Source organism: Cyclopterus lumpus, chromosome 22 (genome assembly GCF_009769545.1).
Source record: "Cyclopterus lumpus isolate fCycLum1 chromosome 22, fCycLum1.pri, whole genome shotgun sequence".
Classification (NCBI taxonomy): Eukaryota; Metazoa; Chordata; class Actinopteri; order Perciformes; family Cyclopteridae; genus Cyclopterus; species Cyclopterus lumpus.
The window spans coordinates 16,987,532-17,005,122 of record NC_046987.1 but is presented as its reverse complement, the minus strand read 5'-3'; the positions used below and the strand labels follow the sequence as shown (position 1 = coordinate 17,005,122).

The 17,591-nt window shown below is 40.1% G+C and overlaps 2 protein-coding genes across 4 annotated transcripts; both read left to right on the top strand.

Moving 5' to 3' along the window:
* Positions 1-224: 224 nt before the first annotated feature.
* Positions 225-6,178, top strand: LOC117751368 (ubiquitin-conjugating enzyme E2 D2-like). 2 transcript variants are annotated; one of them, XM_034563186.1, is made up of 7 exons: positions 225-667; positions 1,613-1,676; positions 2,303-2,334; positions 2,524-2,601; positions 2,930-3,035; positions 3,454-3,547; positions 5,615-6,178. In XM_034563186.1, the coding sequence occupies exons 1-7, from the start codon at positions 644-646 to the stop codon at positions 5,658-5,660; spliced, it is 444 nt and encodes a 147-aa protein (XP_034419077.1). In that variant the 5' UTR covers positions 225-643; the 3' UTR covers positions 5,661-6,178. The 2 variants fall into 2 exon arrangements, with proteins under 2 accessions (XP_034419077.1, XP_034419076.1); XM_034563185.1 differs by lacking the exon at positions 5,615-6,178 and adding an exon at positions 4,079-5,607 and having other exon boundaries at positions 246-667.
* Positions 6,179-7,422: 1,244 nt separating this feature from the next.
* manba (mannosidase, beta A, lysosomal) lies at positions 7,423-17,460 on the top strand. 2 transcript variants are annotated; one of them, XM_034525437.1, is made up of 17 exons: positions 7,423-7,736; positions 8,329-8,423; positions 8,494-8,599; positions 8,690-8,863; positions 9,897-10,020; positions 10,406-10,575; positions 10,746-10,856; positions 11,390-11,541; positions 11,634-11,751; positions 12,099-12,185; positions 12,420-12,587; positions 12,833-13,051; positions 13,495-13,659; positions 14,018-14,162; positions 14,293-14,435; positions 15,231-15,488; positions 16,630-17,460. In XM_034525437.1, the coding sequence occupies exons 1-17, from the start codon at positions 7,443-7,445 to the stop codon at positions 16,852-16,854; spliced, it is 2,754 nt and encodes a 917-aa protein (XP_034381328.1). In that variant the 5' UTR covers positions 7,423-7,442; the 3' UTR covers positions 16,855-17,460. The 2 variants fall into 2 exon arrangements, with proteins under 2 accessions (XP_034381328.1, XP_034381329.1); XM_034525438.1 differs by lacking the exon at positions 8,329-8,423.
* Positions 17,461-17,591: the final 131 nt, after the last annotated feature.

The following is a 17,591-nucleotide window of genomic DNA, read 5'->3' as shown; positions in this document are numbered from 1 at the left end:
TTAAGTTATATTCCACCACTTTATTTAATTGAATGGGACCACCCACTATTCAACATCACCAATATAACAAAAGTAGAGATTTTTTTGGCTACATTTTTGTTTGTCCATAACCATAATAATATTTTTTTAAAACCTATTGGAAGTAATTTTGATTCAACGCTGACCGGTCTGACTGCATCGCCACATCCGCCCCGTCACCCGGCTTCCATCTGGACCGCCTCCCCAGAATAAAGCCTCCGATACACGCGCACAGCCGCTAGTTGGCGAACGGCAGCGACCGAACGCAGAGGAGCTTTTTGTTGTCCGGGGTTACTTCACCTGGCACGCGCACTCATTCAGCCTCAACCAGGGGGGGTAAAGAAAATACGGATAATTCAATTTAAGGGCGTACAAACTACCGGAGAAAGCGACAGTTACCGAAGGACAACCGTTAAACGTCTGTCATTCGCCCGGCTATCTTTTGTCGCCAACTCCGCGCATACGTAGTTTTACCCCCGCTAGCTTCGAGAAGAAAGGCCGTCGAGTGGACCCGGCATCCATTAATTAACGGAGAGCGGAATCACCCTGGCACATTACGGTTGCCCCTCTCTGCGTGGATCGGACAACCTTCGGAATCAAAGAGGAACGAGCGTCGAACGAGAGGATGGCTTTGAAACGGATCCACAAGGTAAGGACGACGTCGTAAACCTCGACCTAAAATGTTAGTAGCGAGCGCCTGCGCTAGCCTCCCCACACAGCCGTTACCGACTACTGTATCCGGTGGGGGGGAAACATGGCGATGACACGAGCGTTAAGTTTGTGTGTTTTTAAACATTTTTTATTGAGGTTTGAGTGAGTTGACGATAGTTTTCCGGATGCTTCTTCACGTCTCATCGGCTAACGCCGCTAAGCTAGCTCGCACGAGCAGTTTCAGTTCCAGGTTCGGTGTGTTGGTCGAAGTAAAATGACGGATTAAAGAGAGAGAGAGAGGCCGCATGGATTGCCCAACAGTTCATACTTTTTACGTAAACTACCGTTATCATTGGACTGCTCACTGGTCTCTAGTGTGTTCGGCTTAAAAAAATTAAATAAAACGTGTTGTACTAGTGGCGATACTCGTCGTTACCAGAACCCGTGACTGCCATCTGCATGAGCAGTGGGAGCCGGCTTCATGATGCACTTCCCTGGTATGTGCTCGTATTTGTTCGGTGCCGTTGCACATCGCAGGGTGTGTTCTGGCAGTTAAATGGTGTCAGATTGGAGTAACACCCCCTGAAGTGTTCCCTCTGCTGTTTACTAGGTTCTTCTTTCAAGGAAACTCATAAACGTTCTTGTGAAACTGTGCCTCCACCTCACTCTGACGTAGATGTGGACCTAAAGTGAACATTAGAGGTTGTAGTTAGTGCACGTGCTCGGGTGTCTTCTTGTCTTGCTGTTAAACTGGGAAGGGGGTGATGATATAAACAAGAGGGGCCTTCTTTCCCTGGGTTGGTGCAGAGAAGGAGGAGATAAAAAAACAAAACATTCATACCCAGGATGTTAAGTGCTTGTCAGCTTTGGATCCTCATTGTTTCGGTTGTGAAGATTACTGTGGTCTAATTGATTTATTGTGCTTAACTTCTTCTCCTTCCAGGAGCTTAACGACCTGGCCCGTGACCCCCCAGCACAGTGCTCGGCTGGCCCAGTGGGCGATGACAGTGAGTTTTTAGTGATATTTTCACCTATATTTCAACTGCGTATCTGTCTCTTTATTGTAATTTTTAAATATTTCCTTAACGTTTATGTTATGGTTACCCACAGACCAAAGATCAACTGTCTTGTTTTCTCACTCAATGGTCCAAATCCAAATATATTACGTTTAACATCATATAGGAAAAAACCACAATAGATCTTCACATTTAAGAACCCGGAATACATTGTTTTTACTTTTACATTTAATAACCGTTTAACCCACAGTTTTAAGGTGGAGGAACCGCCAAAACTAAAATGAGAGGAAGTATATTTTGGAGATAGAACTTTTCTGAAAGCTTGAATTTAACAGAAATTAAATCTTGTGTTTTTATATTAACTTTAAAAGCACAGGTGGATGTAGGTTATCGTGCTGATAACTGATTACATTGGTCGTTAATACCTCCACTCTACGCAGAGTGATGGAACATATAGTAAAATGAAGACTTTATACCACCACAGAGTACGAACATGTTCTACAAAGGGAAACTATCTTACTTGTAAGATGCAAATACAACTTAGAAGACTAGTTCCAGCCAGATCACATACTTTCTCCTTTCCTTGTTTCCTTACATCTACTTTCTCTACTCCGCAGTGTTTCACTGGCAAGCCACAATCATGGGACCTGTAAGTAGATCCTTTATGACATAATTGTTCTCCTTTTTTTACATTTTCTACTTTAAACCAGCGTGATGTTATTCCTGGCTCCCTTTTTTATTTTTAAAGGTTAACATTTGACTTGATAATGAGATGCTGTGGACAGGTGGGTTTTAGATTATTCTATACTGAATATGGAAATGTCATTCTTGTTTTCAGAGTGACAGTCCATATCAGGGAGGAGTTTTCTTCTTGACGATTCATTTTCCAACAGACTACCCCTTCAAACCCCCCAAGGTAAACTGAATCGCACCCGAACAAAGACTCTTTTTTCTTTTTTATTATTGCTTTGATACATTGGTGATATAACTTGTTTTATCCCTACATTAAAATAATTCATTAATATGAACTATAAAGTGTTAGAAACTTTCCTTCTGAAGTAAAACAGCCCAGCAGTTTGGCGTCATGAATCCATTCTGTAATACCTCGTACAGTAATACCTGTCTTTCCAGTAGTTGATGGCGTCATCTCTTCCTCCTATCAGAATTTGCATAACATTGACCTGCTGTTCACCCTGTTTTTATCTGTCCTCACTGTGGTTTTTTGTGTTCTTATTTCCTTCCAGGTTGCATTTACAACAAGAATTTACCACCCAAATATTAACAGTAACGGCAGTATCTGTCTGGATATTCTCAGATCACAGTGGTCTCCTGCGCTCACTATTTCTAAAGGTACGGGCCGTCGTACGAGAACACCGTGTGCTCAAACGTCAATCTTGGCACCTGTTAGATGACGTCAGAAACTGTGACGTTCGCCCACAAAGCTGACAATTACTTGCCAAGAAAAACAAGGCATGACTGCATTCGAAATGTGTTTGGAATTTTTACCAGACATATTTAGTTAATGTGATCTGTAGACACTTAACAAATTAAAGCTTTTTAACCTGGTAAATATGATCTGTGCTATTAAATCTAAAATTTGTAAATGCTGTGTAACCTAAATGCTGTGTAATCTTGTTTTTTTTTTAACAAGACATTACATGGTGTCACACATTACATTTCATTCAAATGAGGCTGGTAAATGCGTATTTGGTATTTCATCTTTTCAAATATGGTTGACGTGTGTGTGTGTTCGTTCTCTTTCTTGTAGTTCTTCTCTCCATTTGCTCACTCCTATGTGACCCAAACCCCGATGACCCACTAGTGCCAGAAATTGCACAAGTCTACAAAACAGATAGTACGAGGTAAGTGTGCATACTTGCGTTTTTAACTTTTCTCCAAATATGAAACAACATATTTTCTCTCCCTAAAATGAACACCGCTCCGCATTGTACACTTAAACGTCCGTTTATTAGGTGCAGTTGGCTAAAGCCAATGTAGTCTTAATGCAACAGACCGGTAGTTTCATCACTTTTAGAGAGTTGTTACTTCAAATTAACGAGGACTTTGGAGGCGGCAGCTTGTTTTGCTGTTTTATTGCATTAAGCCCACTCTCTGAAATAATCAGGGTGGACAAATAATGGAAACGACTTTCCACATAATGCAGCAGAATTTAACAGCACTACAAACTACAGCCTCCAAATGACCATACATCAGCACCTCCCAAACAGTGAAGACAAAACTACTTTCATGAAGGATTTATTGCAGCACTGTTGTATTTTACTGCTTTGTTTTTGCTAGGTATACCTAATAAACTGGCAGCTGATTTATTCACAATAAGCGCGACCTTCAGACTCCTAGTTGAATGAGCATGTAACCTAGTTTCGCTTTGTCAGGTACAATAAACTAGCTCAGGAGTGGACAACGAAGTATGCCTTGCTTTAAGGGTAAGAGCCAGTGCTGCATCTTGGCTGGTGTTCTGCATCTTGCTAATGCGGGCCGGAGAACTGAGGATCCAGGTAGTCCTGCAACTGCTACGTTTTCTGTTGCGTGAAAATATAATGCAGACAAAGAGATTTTTGGTCGCATCTCATTTTTAAAACAAAGCTTATCTATTTGTATGAAAGGTGTCGTATCGGAGGAAAGGGTCATTTCTGGCAGGTGTTTCATTTTCAAGCCTTTTTCGGTCGATACTGATCGTTATCATCATCATCATGGATCCCTATAGTACATCACACCATAGTACAAAATATTCAAATGCTGACTATTTTCAGATTTTTTTTAAGAGACTTTATTTTTCAGTTATTGTAAGCTATTCTCAGCAGGGAGCGGATCTGAAATAGGGTTCATGGTGCTGCTTTCACGCACACGCCAACGGTTGGCTGCCAAACAGAACTGCATTCATGGGCTATAATGTCTGAAACTGAATCCTAGGACCGTTTGAGTTTGTTTTCTTTTGTATGAAAATGTTTCCGTTTGAGCAAATTATGAACCCTGCTTTTTTTTTTTTTTTTTTTCCTTATCAGTCCACTGGTCATGAAATGATAACGTTTTAAATAAATGCACCATGTAGTTTACTGTGACGTATTTGTATGCCCCAAAAAAAAGGATATGTTATTAGTTTTTTGTGGCGTCATAAGGTGCTGAAGCTACCCTGTATTTACTCAAACCTTTAAATCTAGAGCTTTAGCTTGTTTCCAGGTATCATGCAAATTGTTGCCATTAACAATAATTGTCATAATCTATTAATCTTCAGACCGTTCCCTAGCAGATTCATCTAGTGGAAAAATAATAACTGCCTATCACATTTTTATTGACGCCATCTAATCAGAGGTCCAAAACTCCAAGATGTCCAGTTTATAGTTACAGTATATACAACGAATACATTGGAGAAGCTGCAATCAGAATATGTTTGGCATTTTTGCTTTAAAAAAACCAAGCTAATCTTTGCAGCTCAATTCTCCGTAATTACCGGAAATGCACATCTACATATATTTGAGTTGAGCCTAAAAATATTATCAGTGGTTAGTTAACCGTTACTGAAACAAAGCAATGTGGTATTTGATATTAAAAAGCTCTTTATTTTAATTTTGTTTTAATATAATCTGGGAATGCGCTTTTAATTAACAGAAGCAGAGTTTTCTGTGCATGTAAGCATATTCACTAACTGCAGCATGAAACGGTTTGGTGTGGCAAATAAAATAATTATCCTTCGTCAAAGAAGTATTGCCGTTTTGAAATTTAAGAAGTTTATTTTTTATTATGTATTTATGCATTTACTGATGCAAAGCAATGTGCCAACGTGCTTTGACAAATACAGCTTTAAAAAGAGATCGTCATCAAATGTTTTTACGCCGAACATGAGGCGTGTTTGCTTGATGCTTCCTAAAGTAATTGTTCCGTCTTTTTTTTTTTTTTTTTTTTTTTTGCAGATACACCAAAATGGCAAAAGACTGGACACACAAATATGCAATGTGAGTGCATCATTTGGAAAGCTGGTGGAAAATGTTGTTGCTGGTTCAATCAAACAAAAAACAAAAAAACATGCGGGATTCTGTTTTACTTTTTCACTTTTCTTTTCATATATTTTTTTTTTGGGTTAATCAGAGCATTTTACCCTCCTCCTTTTTCCACCTGCGCGCTTATAAGAAGATAGTGTTTTCTCTCTAGGACACGTGCCAGTTTTCTGTGAAGTTTCGAAAAAATAAATACATTAACAAAAAAACCTCACCTCTGTTCTGAACGCTCGGCTTGAGCTGATGACATTTACTCTGCACACACTTGTACACACGTACAATCTGATGCGACGGGTCTCCTGAACACCAGCCGCCCCGTGAGGATCCAACATGCCTGCATCCGGTGCGATTTGATATTTACTTTATTCTAAGCTGGATTTCTCAAAGCACTTACAACAGAGAAGCCTGTCTTTTGCTATACCTGTAAACTCTGAATTTTAAAGTTTCAATTTGGTGAAATTCTGCTGCATTTCTTTTTTTGTGATTTAAAAAGCGATAAATAAAAAAATCGATTTGAAAGATTTTACAAAACTGGTTTAGTGGCTCTTGTATCCTCCTGGACTAATGTGATGTCATTATGTTCTTCTGATCTTTAGTATAGGAATCTATTACCCCGAGGAAAGAAGTGCATCTTATTCCACTATCAAAGTGTGTCCAGAGAAGCACAGCAGTATATATCAATGTTAAGGAAACGCAATATAAGAACTTCAATGTTGTATTTTATGCATGTTAATAAAAGTAGGCTATTATATCTGATATCTGCAAGTGGGTTGTAAGGCTGAACAGTTGGAGAAAATGTGGTTCCCCTCAAAGGCTTTCTATTTCTTTTTCTTTTAATTGGAAGCAAGTAGATGAGCTATTAGTTTTACGCCCAATCGAACACTGTCTTCTTGTAGCCCTAAAATATTGACTCAAAGCAAATGGTTGATAATCAACTTGTAGCTCTGTTTCTTTTTTAGTTTTCCCTTCAATAAAGTTACTTAAAAACCATGCAACAAATCGTATTGTTTTTTTTCTTTAATGTGAATATGTAGACGCTTGTTTAAAATACAAACGCTCTTTAAGACTAATGTCCTCGCTGTCACATTTTTAGTTTAGAGTTTATATCCCCGATTCATCCTTTTTGATAAACATTGTGCCTGTAAAACCAAGTGGGAGCGTCGTCAGCTGTCTTAATAAAGTCTTTAATGTTTCAGGAATCTTTTTTTTAATACTCAGTAAATTACTTTGAATATTTGATTTGACTCTCGGGGAAACTGCCCTATGATTTTGTCAAAAGTATGACTTCAATTTGCAAAAAACAAGCATCTCACTGATTATCAATAACTGACGACTACGTCAATACCTACACAGTACTTAAAGGACTCTTCTTACACTTGAAGTATATTTTGATGCTAATAGCTTATATAGTTTGAATGCAGCACTTTTACTTGTAACAATGTTTTAACGCAATGTAATTAATTTACTTAAGTAAAAAATACTTTGGAATACTGAATACAAATGCAACAGTATTCTATTAATTGTGCTTATAGTGTTTGTGATTTGATCAAAAATACTAAACTTGTTTTTGTTCATTACCACAAGACTATTATTTATTTATCAAACAATGTTATAATACCAATTTTCATTCCACACGCAACAAAAAAAAAAGCACTTGCCCACGTGATCACCTTTTTAAATTTCTTGGATTTAACTTTTTCCCACGAAGACTCCGATCACATGACTGTCACGAGGGCGGGGTCACATGACAAACGCGGAAGAGCTTGTTCAGAAACGACAACAGAGCCCAGATAGTACTACTGAAGATTACTTCAGTGACCTACCTCGTCAACAAAACACAACAAACACTATGACTCTGTGTGGAAACGGTATTTGTGTTGTGTTGTGTTGGTTTTTGGGAGTTTCGTCGGGACTTCGTCCAGTGGCTCTGAGTCTGGACGGTAAATGGAGTCTTTCCAACTCCGACTGTTCAGTGTCGCTGCCCGCTGAGGTTCCCGGATGTGTTCATTCAGCTCTCCAGCAACAGGGATTTATCCAGGTAGGTAAATAAAGTACTGCATTGTGTTATATCTACACCTTGTGGTTTTGTGAGTATGATTTCCCGTTATGTTTAATTTCAGAAGTACTATGCACAAAATATTAATATATATATATATATATTTGTACATATTTATTATTAAGATAGAAATACCAAGTAAACGTATTATTTATACATCTATTTTCACTAGAATCCATCCATCCATTTTCAATACCGCTTATCCTCATTAGGGTCGCGGGGGTGCTGGAGCCTATCCTAGCTGACATAGGGCGAAGGCAGGGGACACCCTGGACAGGTCGCCAGTCCATCGAGGGCATATTTTCACTAGAATAAAAAAATAAATAAATTGTAAAACACGTCCATGGGAATACAATTTATAGACAATATAATTAAGTAATTAACCAAGTAAACAAGATAAACTTATATAATGTATTCATTTTTTTAAATAACTTTTTTTGAGGCCAACATCCTGGATACTGTCCTTTTGTTTGGCATAAAAATATGAACACATGCTTCAGCAGCAGGGGTCAGTAATGTATCAGTGAGTACTGAGAGGAATTAAATAGAAAATCTTTTTGTACTTTTCTTTCAGGACCCGTACTTTAGATTTAACGATGTGTCTTATCGGTGGATTGCCTACGACAACTGGACGTACACGACCACGTTTGCCGGTTCCACCCAGCTGAGGTCGAGATGAGGATTGATTTAAGGCATTTCCTGTTTCCTGTTCCCGACTCACCTGTGATTTCATCCACAGAGCCAGTCAGAAGGTGCTGCTGGTCTTTGACGGCGTTGACACCGTTGCATCAATTTGGCTCAATGGACTCGCTGTCGGGAAGACGGACAACATGTTTCGTAGATATGTATGTTCACTGGAAAACAAGCAGTGTACGCTGCACTGTGCACATTTTCTTACATGCACCATTTGTTTGCTTTCTTTCATCTGTTTGTAGGACTTCACAGTCAGCGGCTTGCTGAAGGACGGGGATAATGTGCTGAAAGTGAGCTTGTTGTCTCCAGTTCTGTATGCGTCTGAGCGGAGGAAAGCTCACTCCGCCTACAGAGTTCCTCCTGAATGTCCTCCAGATGTCCAGAAGGGAGAATGTCACGTCAATTTCATCAGAAAAGTAAGAACGTCCTAAAAGTAAAACAATCGGACACATTTTATCCAACAGATCTTTTTTCAAATTATTCTGTAACAGGACGGGATTGGATCTAAAAGTTCGTTCCGTTCGCATCTGATTTGATTGGTGAATTTAGAAACAAAGATTTTATGCCTTTTTAAAATTATTTTATGACACCTGGCTCGCATGTTGGAAAGATACAGCCAGAAAAATTATCACTCTGGATGGAGAATAGAATGTTTTTTTAAAGTTTATTATTCAGAGCATTGAAACATATTATAGGTGAAAGGAATTGTTTTAATATTTTTGGGCCTATTTAATAATGATAAACAAGAGTTTTTTTTCCTTGCAATTCTGATTTTCAATGTGCAGAATTTTGTTTTATTCTTTATTGTTTTATCCCCTCATTTTAAACCTGCTGGTTCACAGAGTTTCTCTGATGTCCTTAGAGGGCAAACATATTAATACGTTTTCAGAATGTAACCCTTTAAATGCCTGTTTGTTTACATAATGCCACTGTTGAATTTTTATGGGCTAAATGCTAGGGGGATTTATTTTTACTTTTTTACATTCTGGGATGTGTCTATGATTAGCAGAGATATCGATTTTGATGCATTTATATTTTTTGTGCAGGAAACCTGAATAACATTTATTTTTCCCGTAAATATGAGAAATGGCTCAATGCGGTGAACATTAATAAAAACTACAATGTAGACAGCCTGATATCAAATTATGACTTTATGCTGTAATGTGGTTTTAATGGATTTCATTTATGTCCTTAAGTGGTCTGACGGTCAGTATTTTGGCTACAATGTTCATTATAGTTTTATTATAAGAGCTGAGGTTGAACTTCCAGACATAATTTAAAAAAAAATATTTGCCAAAATGTTTGCCGTATGCATTCAATTAAAAAAACAAAAACATGTCCCTAGTTGAGCACAAGGGATAATACATGTAGAACTCAGTCTCACACCTTTATCACCTTCACTCACATTTTAACTGCGGTCTAAAACTCGGTGTCTCTGTTCTGCTGAAGGAGCAGAGCTCTTTCAGTTGGGATTGGGGCCCTTCGTTCCCCACGATGGGACTGTGGAAGGGAGTTCGACTGGAGGCGTTTGATGTCCTGCAGCTCATCCAGGTTTCCTCTGTTCCTCTACACAGTACGTCTCGTCTAATCTTCATCACCAAGCTCGTGTTTGGGGAAAAAACACAACAACTAAAGAATACTGTTGAACGTCGACGAGGATTTGAGGCGATTTGAATCAACAGCACCACAAACTGCAGCCGATAAAATGTCCATAAAGAGAGTCTCATCACAACCTTCGTGACGTTGTATTCATTGAAGGACTGTTGTTTTAGACTGAATTAGTTTCAGCTTGGGTTCTCTAATAAGCTGGCAGCTGAGCGTAGATTGTAATTTTATTTAGAAAAGTCACATTTTAAAGTTATTTTTCTTTTTCTTCGAGGACTACTTTGTCTCACCCCAAGTGGAATAATCTAATATGTGTTTTTCTGTCTTTATATATACTCTGTTTGTCTGTCTAGATATCAGCCTCTCTCAGTGGAGAGTGCAGGTTGATCTTCTCGTCGATGCGGTCCAGACAACTAATGGGAAAATCATTCTCTCCATACCCGAGCTGGACTCCGAGCAGATCCTGCAGACCCAGTTTCTCCCAGGAAAGACCAAGAACAGTTTCACCTTGAACATCAACACGGTACTCCACACGCTTGTTTTAAAGAGGCTGCCCCGTTTAACTGTCTGTTATGTTTGCGACCATCTCACTGAGCTGCGCCCTCTTACGAGTGTGTTCTGACAGCAGTGACTCCTCAGTTCTTACATTTTCTAAAGTTTTGAAGTTTTGAGAGCTTTTCCTTCTTCCTCCAGAGCAGCCAGGTGAAGCTGTGGTGGCCCAACGGACACGGAGACCAACCCTGTTATCGTCTCACTGTCCGAGGCTTTCAGGGTGGGTTTCTGGTCCTCAATACAGAGTCAAAGGTCAGAGTTCACAAACAGTCTCCTGGTGTGTTATTTAGGCATTTAGCTGCAGAGTGTACTGTGAAATAAGTGCATCAGTAGAATCGTTTGGCATCCAACATAAGATAAGATAATACTCATGATGCCTTGAGAGTCCTGATAAATTACTGATTTATACAGCACACATTGTCACGCAGGAAAACAACAAGGGCCCTGGTTTTAAATTAGACATGTACATTTAAATCACAGCTGCAGCAGTTAAATAGAGAGGAGTTTCTTTCATGCTCCAGTGAGTGTATTTAAAATTCAGTTTTTTTGTTTTGTTCTTGGCAAAATTGTACTTTTACTATGTACATTTGTTTTGAAGGTTCGCCCTTTAGGAAAAGTTTAGGAAACTTTTGAGCCAAATTCGCTGTCAATTATGTATGTTTACTGACATGTTTTAATGTCTGAATGCTGAGGTTAAAAATCTAACTGAAATCGTGTTATTAAGGCCACAGAGCAAAAAAAAAAAAAAAAAACTAAATTTGTAATGACGAAAATCTCTCCTGCAGGTGTATTTTCGCTCAGTAGAACTGGTCCAGGAGCCAGTTGTCGGCTCTCCAGGCTTGAGCTTTTATTTTCGCATCAACGGGAAACCAATTTTCCTCAAAGGCTCCAACTGGATCCCAGCACACTCCTTCCAGGACCGCGTGACTCCTGCTGTGTGAGTTTAGTTTGAAAAGCTGCTTTTTTTTTGTTCCTTGATTCTTCCGAGTCCGGCCGAGTGGACCGACCTGCTCTCTGTTTGTTTGGCAGCTTAAGGAACTTGTTGCAGTCGGCCGTGGACGCCCGCATGAACGCCCTCAGGGTCTGGGGGGGAGGAGTGTATGAACAGGATCTCTTCTACAGCATCTGTGATGAGATGGGAATCATGGTAACTACCGATCTCTACTGGGATCAATATTACTTTAAAGTACCACCACACGTGCAGAAATAGGAATAGCAGAATAGGTCGCCTAAAATAAGCAATCAGTGATAAATGATATTTCCTCCCAATGCTGCCGGCACATTTGAGCTTTGTTTTCACTGCTTCACTTTGTCAAAAATAAAGCGTAAATCCAAAAGTAAAGTTCCCCTTTAATCATCACTGTAACAAACCAGAGGAAATGCAGAGCGTTTCAGGACCGATAATTATATGTTTCTGTATGATGTTGACTGTGTGTCATTACCTTGACTTATGAACATATTGGAGGCTCAACATGTTAAGATATGTGTCTTCAGGTCTGGCAGGACTTCATGTTTGCCTGTGCAATGTATCCCACTGAGGGCGACTTCATACAGACAGTCAGAGAAGAAGTCATCCAACAGGTGAGCGCTGTATTTATCTACTTTTATTTCATTATAGAAGATGTCATATCTGGAGACTTTATATCGCACCATGGAAAGATTACGAAAAAACAAATTTCACATGGCAAATCAAACCAAAACACATTTTAAAATGCCATAAAATACATAGAATTTTTGCCGCATTTGAAGACTTGAAGTTTTCGTTGTATCCTGTCTGGACATTAAATGTACTTTTTTTTTGTTTTTACTTTTCAGGTCCAGCGCCTCAAGTCTCATCCCTCCATAATCGCTTGGAGTGGGAACAACGAAAACGAAGCTGCTCTGGCAACAGATTGGTTCAACATCCCAGTTTCTCAGAGGCCCGCATACCTGAAAGACTATGTGACGCTGTATGTGGACAACATAAGGGCGGTCGGTCAAGAGGTGGGAGTCAAATGGTTTTATGTTTTTAATAGATAACTGATGCTTAAAAGAGTAATTTTCTTTCGGGTGGAGAGAAACCCTGAAGAAGTCTGTCATGTCGAAACATTGGTAAATATGCGTGCCACTATTTGTCCCTTTACACTTGTGTTTTCACAGTGTTCTCTGCAGCACTGCTGTGCATTCTCTCTCATCCCGGATTTATGTTTTCAAATCTGTAATGATGACCATCTTAATTTCTCCTTCAGGAGGACCAGAGTCGCCCGTTCCTCGTCTCCAGCCCGTCAAACGGGGCTGAATCGGAGCAGGAGGGCTGGGTGGCATCGAACCCCTACGACCCGCACTACGGGGACACACACTTCTACAGCTACACTCTGGACTGCTGGGACTGGAGGACTTTCCCTCGAACGCGTTTCGCCTCCGAGTACGGCTTCCAGTCTTGGCCGTCCTTCTCCACTCTGCTGCCGGTGACTGAATAAACCTTTTCCAGTTTGTTTTTCTCAGTGGTTTTCTCAGCAGATTTCAATCTAAAATCTGAGTGAACCTTTTTTAATGTAATCTTGACAATTTTAGATGTGTTTGCATCTCTTTTGAGCCAATTGTTTTTCTTTTCGCATTTCTGTAAGAAAAGTAAACAATGGGGTACTTTAATCAATTGTTTTAATTAAGAGGCAAGGATACCTAAAAAAAAAGAAGAATGCATAATAAAAACAAAATTTCGAGACAGGAAGATATTAAATAACACTAGATCAGATGAAACAGTAATGCTTTAGTTATACAAATAGTGAAGTAATTACAAAAGCAGCGTTTGAGAGGTAGATGCTGACTTTGTCCATCACACCCAAGAAGTTTATTTGCTGTTGTTTTTTTTAGGTGGCGTAAAGTTTCCGTCTGTTTTGTGATGTTTCAGGTTTCCATCAAAGAGGACTGGAGCTACAACAGTAATTTCTCTTCCCACCGTCAACACCATGAGGATGGAAACCTTCGGATGTTGCTGCAGGCTGCGCTACACTTCAACCTGCCCAACGCCACGGATCCCGTGAAACGATTTACAGATACTCTCTACATCACTCAGGTAAATCACACAAACTACCATGAACTTGTGTCAAATAATAACCCCTTCAAATGCAATTATTTCAGAAATATCACAATTTCTAGAAGTTCTAGATTCCAAATCGCAGCATGACTTTTTTGACGTTGTTCCTCAAGGTCTTGGTGTCCTTTTTTATGAGACATAAGTGAGTATGGGGATGGATGGCATTGCATACTTCCATCACAATGTCCTAAGCCCTTTTACACATTTTTTATTTATGATTTATGACGAGAACAACTTCTCGTCTACAGTTGACCTGTTCTCTCCCACCCAGGCCCGCTCTAGAACAAAGAAGTGGTTAACAGGTTTACACGTAGTAAAGATCATGTTTCATGTCCAGGTCATGCAGGCTCAGTGTGTGAAGACACAGACTGAGTTTTATCGGCGAAGTCAGAGTGAGATTATTGAGGGCAAAGGTCGCACCATGGGCGCTCTCTACTGGCAGCTGAACGATGTTTGGCAGGCGCCTTCCTGGTCATCGATCGGTGAGTGAACGCCCACTCGGCGCACACACATTTTTGGAGAAAAAGCGCATTGAGCTAAGTATGTTATAAGTAAAATATGTTCATGATCAATACAATAATAATTTCCGCGTGTGTGTGTTTGTGTGTGCAGAGTTCGGTGGGAAGTGGAAAATGCTGCATTATTTTGCGCAGAACTTCTTTGCCGCCGTCCTGCCGGTCGGCTTCGAGGATGGCGACACGCTGTTCATCTACGCCGTCTCAGACCTGAGTCACGACCTGAAGCTCAGGGCCGCGGTACGTGTTCAACTGTAAACGGTCTCTTTGCATTGCAGCCACTGTGCAGGCGGTGTGTGTGCAAACCACTGACAATGAGCGCATTCAAACTCCAAAGGAACGTAAGCTAAACCAACAAAGTGCATCCCTCTCAAACAAACAACTGAACGCGTATTCAGTGAGGCAACACAATTAAATAATAAGAAAAATAACAATGCCGTGCATTAATAGAAGACAAGATTACCAAACAGGCTTTTAATTAAATGTTTCCCCGACAGTTAGGAATTATAAGTCTAATTCATTTATTACTTTTCTCATTTCCTCCCTGTGTAGCTCATACCTACCTTACTTTTGAAGTGTTCAGTGCAGAATTTCATTAAACTTAAAATAGAAAGTCAATTTACAAAAGGGCAATTAACACTGGAGTTATTACAATATGGCGTGGTAACAGTACCTGTACATCTTTTGGATTTAAGATGCTAATTTGTGATGGTTTTCTTTAAATTGCATGTTGACATTTCACATTTAAATCCTGGATACTGGAGCAAAATTAAAAACATGACACAATAAATCCAAGCGAGTTGTTTTTGTTATTTTTGTTATTCATTGCACAAGTTTTTCATTGATTTAGCAAAAAAAAGCAACTTGTTTACATTGGACATAAAAATGTCAACGCTTCTTGTGGTGTGTAGATCATTGATCTCTAGATTTAACCATCAGTTCTTCACCTCCTCCGTTTTAGTAACATCAACTGGCTATTTTTATTAAAATGTGCAGAAACATGTGCAGAAACAGGTCTGTCCTTTTGTGGATCAGGTGTCCGTGTACTCCTGGTCTGATCTGGATCCGGTGTGCACGCTGAAGTCGGACCTGCACCCGATCTCCGGAGGCAGCGCCACAGCTATTTTCAAACAGCCAGTCGCCGCCCTGCTGGCAGGATGTGGAAGCTGCACCCGCCTCACCTGCCTGCTCACCTTCCACCTGGAGGACAGCAGCGGCCAGCAGGGTCCCCGCAACCACCACTTCCTGTGCTCACCCAAAGACGCTCAGGGAGTCCAGAGACCCAACATCACAGTAAGACACAGTGTTCAAAAGAATGCTTTTATCCATCTATCTATCTATCTATCTATCTATCTATCTATCTATCTATCTATCTATCTATCTATCTATCTATCTATCTATCTATCTATCTATCTATCTATCCATCCATCTATCCATCTATGTGTAGGGGGTGTGACACATTGACCTCGATGAAAAGCGTCATGAGGTCGAGGAAAGATGTGAAGGACAATTCATGAGGACGACTTTATTTATAACACATGAAACATTAGCGGCGACAAATTCAAGTTATGGAATCCTGTCAAAAACAGAATCGCCACTTCAAGGGAGAAAGGATGTTTTTAATTTATCCATAATGTACAAATAAACAGCGGATGTTTCGGTCCGTTTTCACCGCAGGCATTTTTATGTGTCATTTCGGGGTGAACACAGGTGTGGTTAATAACATTAATTATGGCCCTGTTCCATTTAGATGTGCCCTGGTGTTGTGCATGTTGAATCACTGGAATGACGGGGACACACTAAATGATTAATTTGATCAATTACATGACATGACAAAAAAAAAAAGCTGCGGGGAAAAGGGCTAATTGACGAACAAAGGGTGCGTCACTTTAAATGTTGCTGCCGCAAGGAGTTGTGGGACAGCATCTCCTCTTCTTTGTTTAAGGATGCTCCTGTGTTCCCTCTGCTAATGAGAAAGGACGCATTGAAACACCTTTCCTTGGCATTTAACGAATTCAACAAGCTCTTATGACTGCTACTTCGATACCTCCACGTCTTTTTACTCAGTTAGGAACCTTAAGCAACACAAGACTATTCGACCGCAGCCTATGTATTTCAAATCTTGTACTTCAAGTGTGTGTGTGTGTGTGTGTGTGTGTGTGTGTGTGTGTGTGTGTGTGTGTGTGTGTGTGTGTGTGTGTGTGTGTGTGTGTGTGTGTGTGTGTGTGTGTGTGTGTGTGTGTGTGTGTGTGTGTGTGTGTGTGTGTGTGTGTGTGTGTGTGTGTGTGTGTGTTGTGTGTGTGTGTGTGTGTGTGTGTGTGTGTGTGTGTGTGTGTGTGTGTGTGTGTGTGTGTGTGTGTGTGTGTGTGTGTGTGTGTGTGTGTGTGTGTGTGTGTGTGTGTGTGTGTGTGTGTGTTTCCCTGTTTCCCTGCAGGCCAGGGTGCAGCAGGATGAGGCCGGCTACAGCGTCACCCTCCACTCGGCCTCTGTGGCTGCATTCGTCTGGCTCGATGTGGGAAACGTCACCGGACGCTTCGGCTCCAACGGCTTCCTGATGACTTCTAGAAACCGGACGGTCCGTTTCAACGCTTGGTGTAACACCAGCGTCGAGGAACTCTCCAGATCGCTCACCGTCACGTCTCTAAGGGACTTGTACTGACCTGAGACCAGCCAGCCTCCGTCCTTTATAAAAGAGATGCTGTGACGGAGATTTGACCTTTTGTGGGTTTTTGAGTTTTTGAGAATTATTTTTGGGGGACTGAAGCTGACCCTTATTACCAATTTTCTAAATATTAAAACTTTCTTTCAACACTTTTTTTGTTGGTTTGGCAAGAAAGCCTCAGAAAAGCCTCAGAAAACTGCAGTTTGACCTGAACATTTCCAAACAAAGGAAACTATTGTAGGTGGTGTTAGCAGCTCTCGACAACAGGGTGACCCACTGTACTCTATCAGATGGGAAACGTTGGCACACTTTTACATAAAGCGTTCATTCACACAAAAAAACATCGGACGAAGGAATGAAATGAACAAGCCAATATAAATCTCACACGTCTTTGATTATTCAGCTGCTGAAACGGATGATTAATTAAATTAAATGACAAATTGTCTCATTTCCTGCTGATCCGGTGTTGGGCTTTCAGATAATTTTGTGTAAATGTGTTTTGTACTGAATGTAGATACATTTGTGTGGATTTGTTGTTGGACATGGAATAATTTTATTCTGTTTATCAATGTTTAAAAAAATTTTTTTTTATAAATAACTTGTAATTCAATAAATATTTTTTTATTAAATCAAATCGGCTTCTATTCTTATCTTTATATTCTTTTGTGTATCCCTCTCAAGTCCTCCAACTTAATAGTGCTTTACTAAACCTCTAAGAATCAGAAACGGGTTTA

Coding starts and splice junctions, on each gene's coding strand:
- LOC117751368 (XM_034563185.1), top strand. CDS start 644: ATGGCTTTGAAACGGATCCACAAG. Junction 668..1,612: donor CTTTGAAACGGATCCACAAG/GTAAGGACGACG, acceptor TTCTCCTTCCAG/GAGCTTAACGACCTGGCCCG. Junction 2,335..2,523: donor AAGCCACAATCATGGGACCT/GTAAGTAGATCC, acceptor TCTTGTTTTCAG/AGTGACAGTCCATATCAGGG.
- manba (XM_034525437.1), top strand. CDS start 7,443: ATGACAAACGCGGAAGAGCTTGTTCAGAAACGACAACAGAGCCCAGAT. Junction 10,576..10,745: donor TCACCTTGAACATCAACACG/GTACTCCACACG, acceptor TTCTTCCTCCAG/AGCAGCCAGGTGAAGCTGTG. Junction 15,489..16,629: donor TCCAGAGACCCAACATCACA/GTAAGACACAGT, acceptor GTTTCCCTGCAG/GCCAGGGTGCAGCAGGATGA.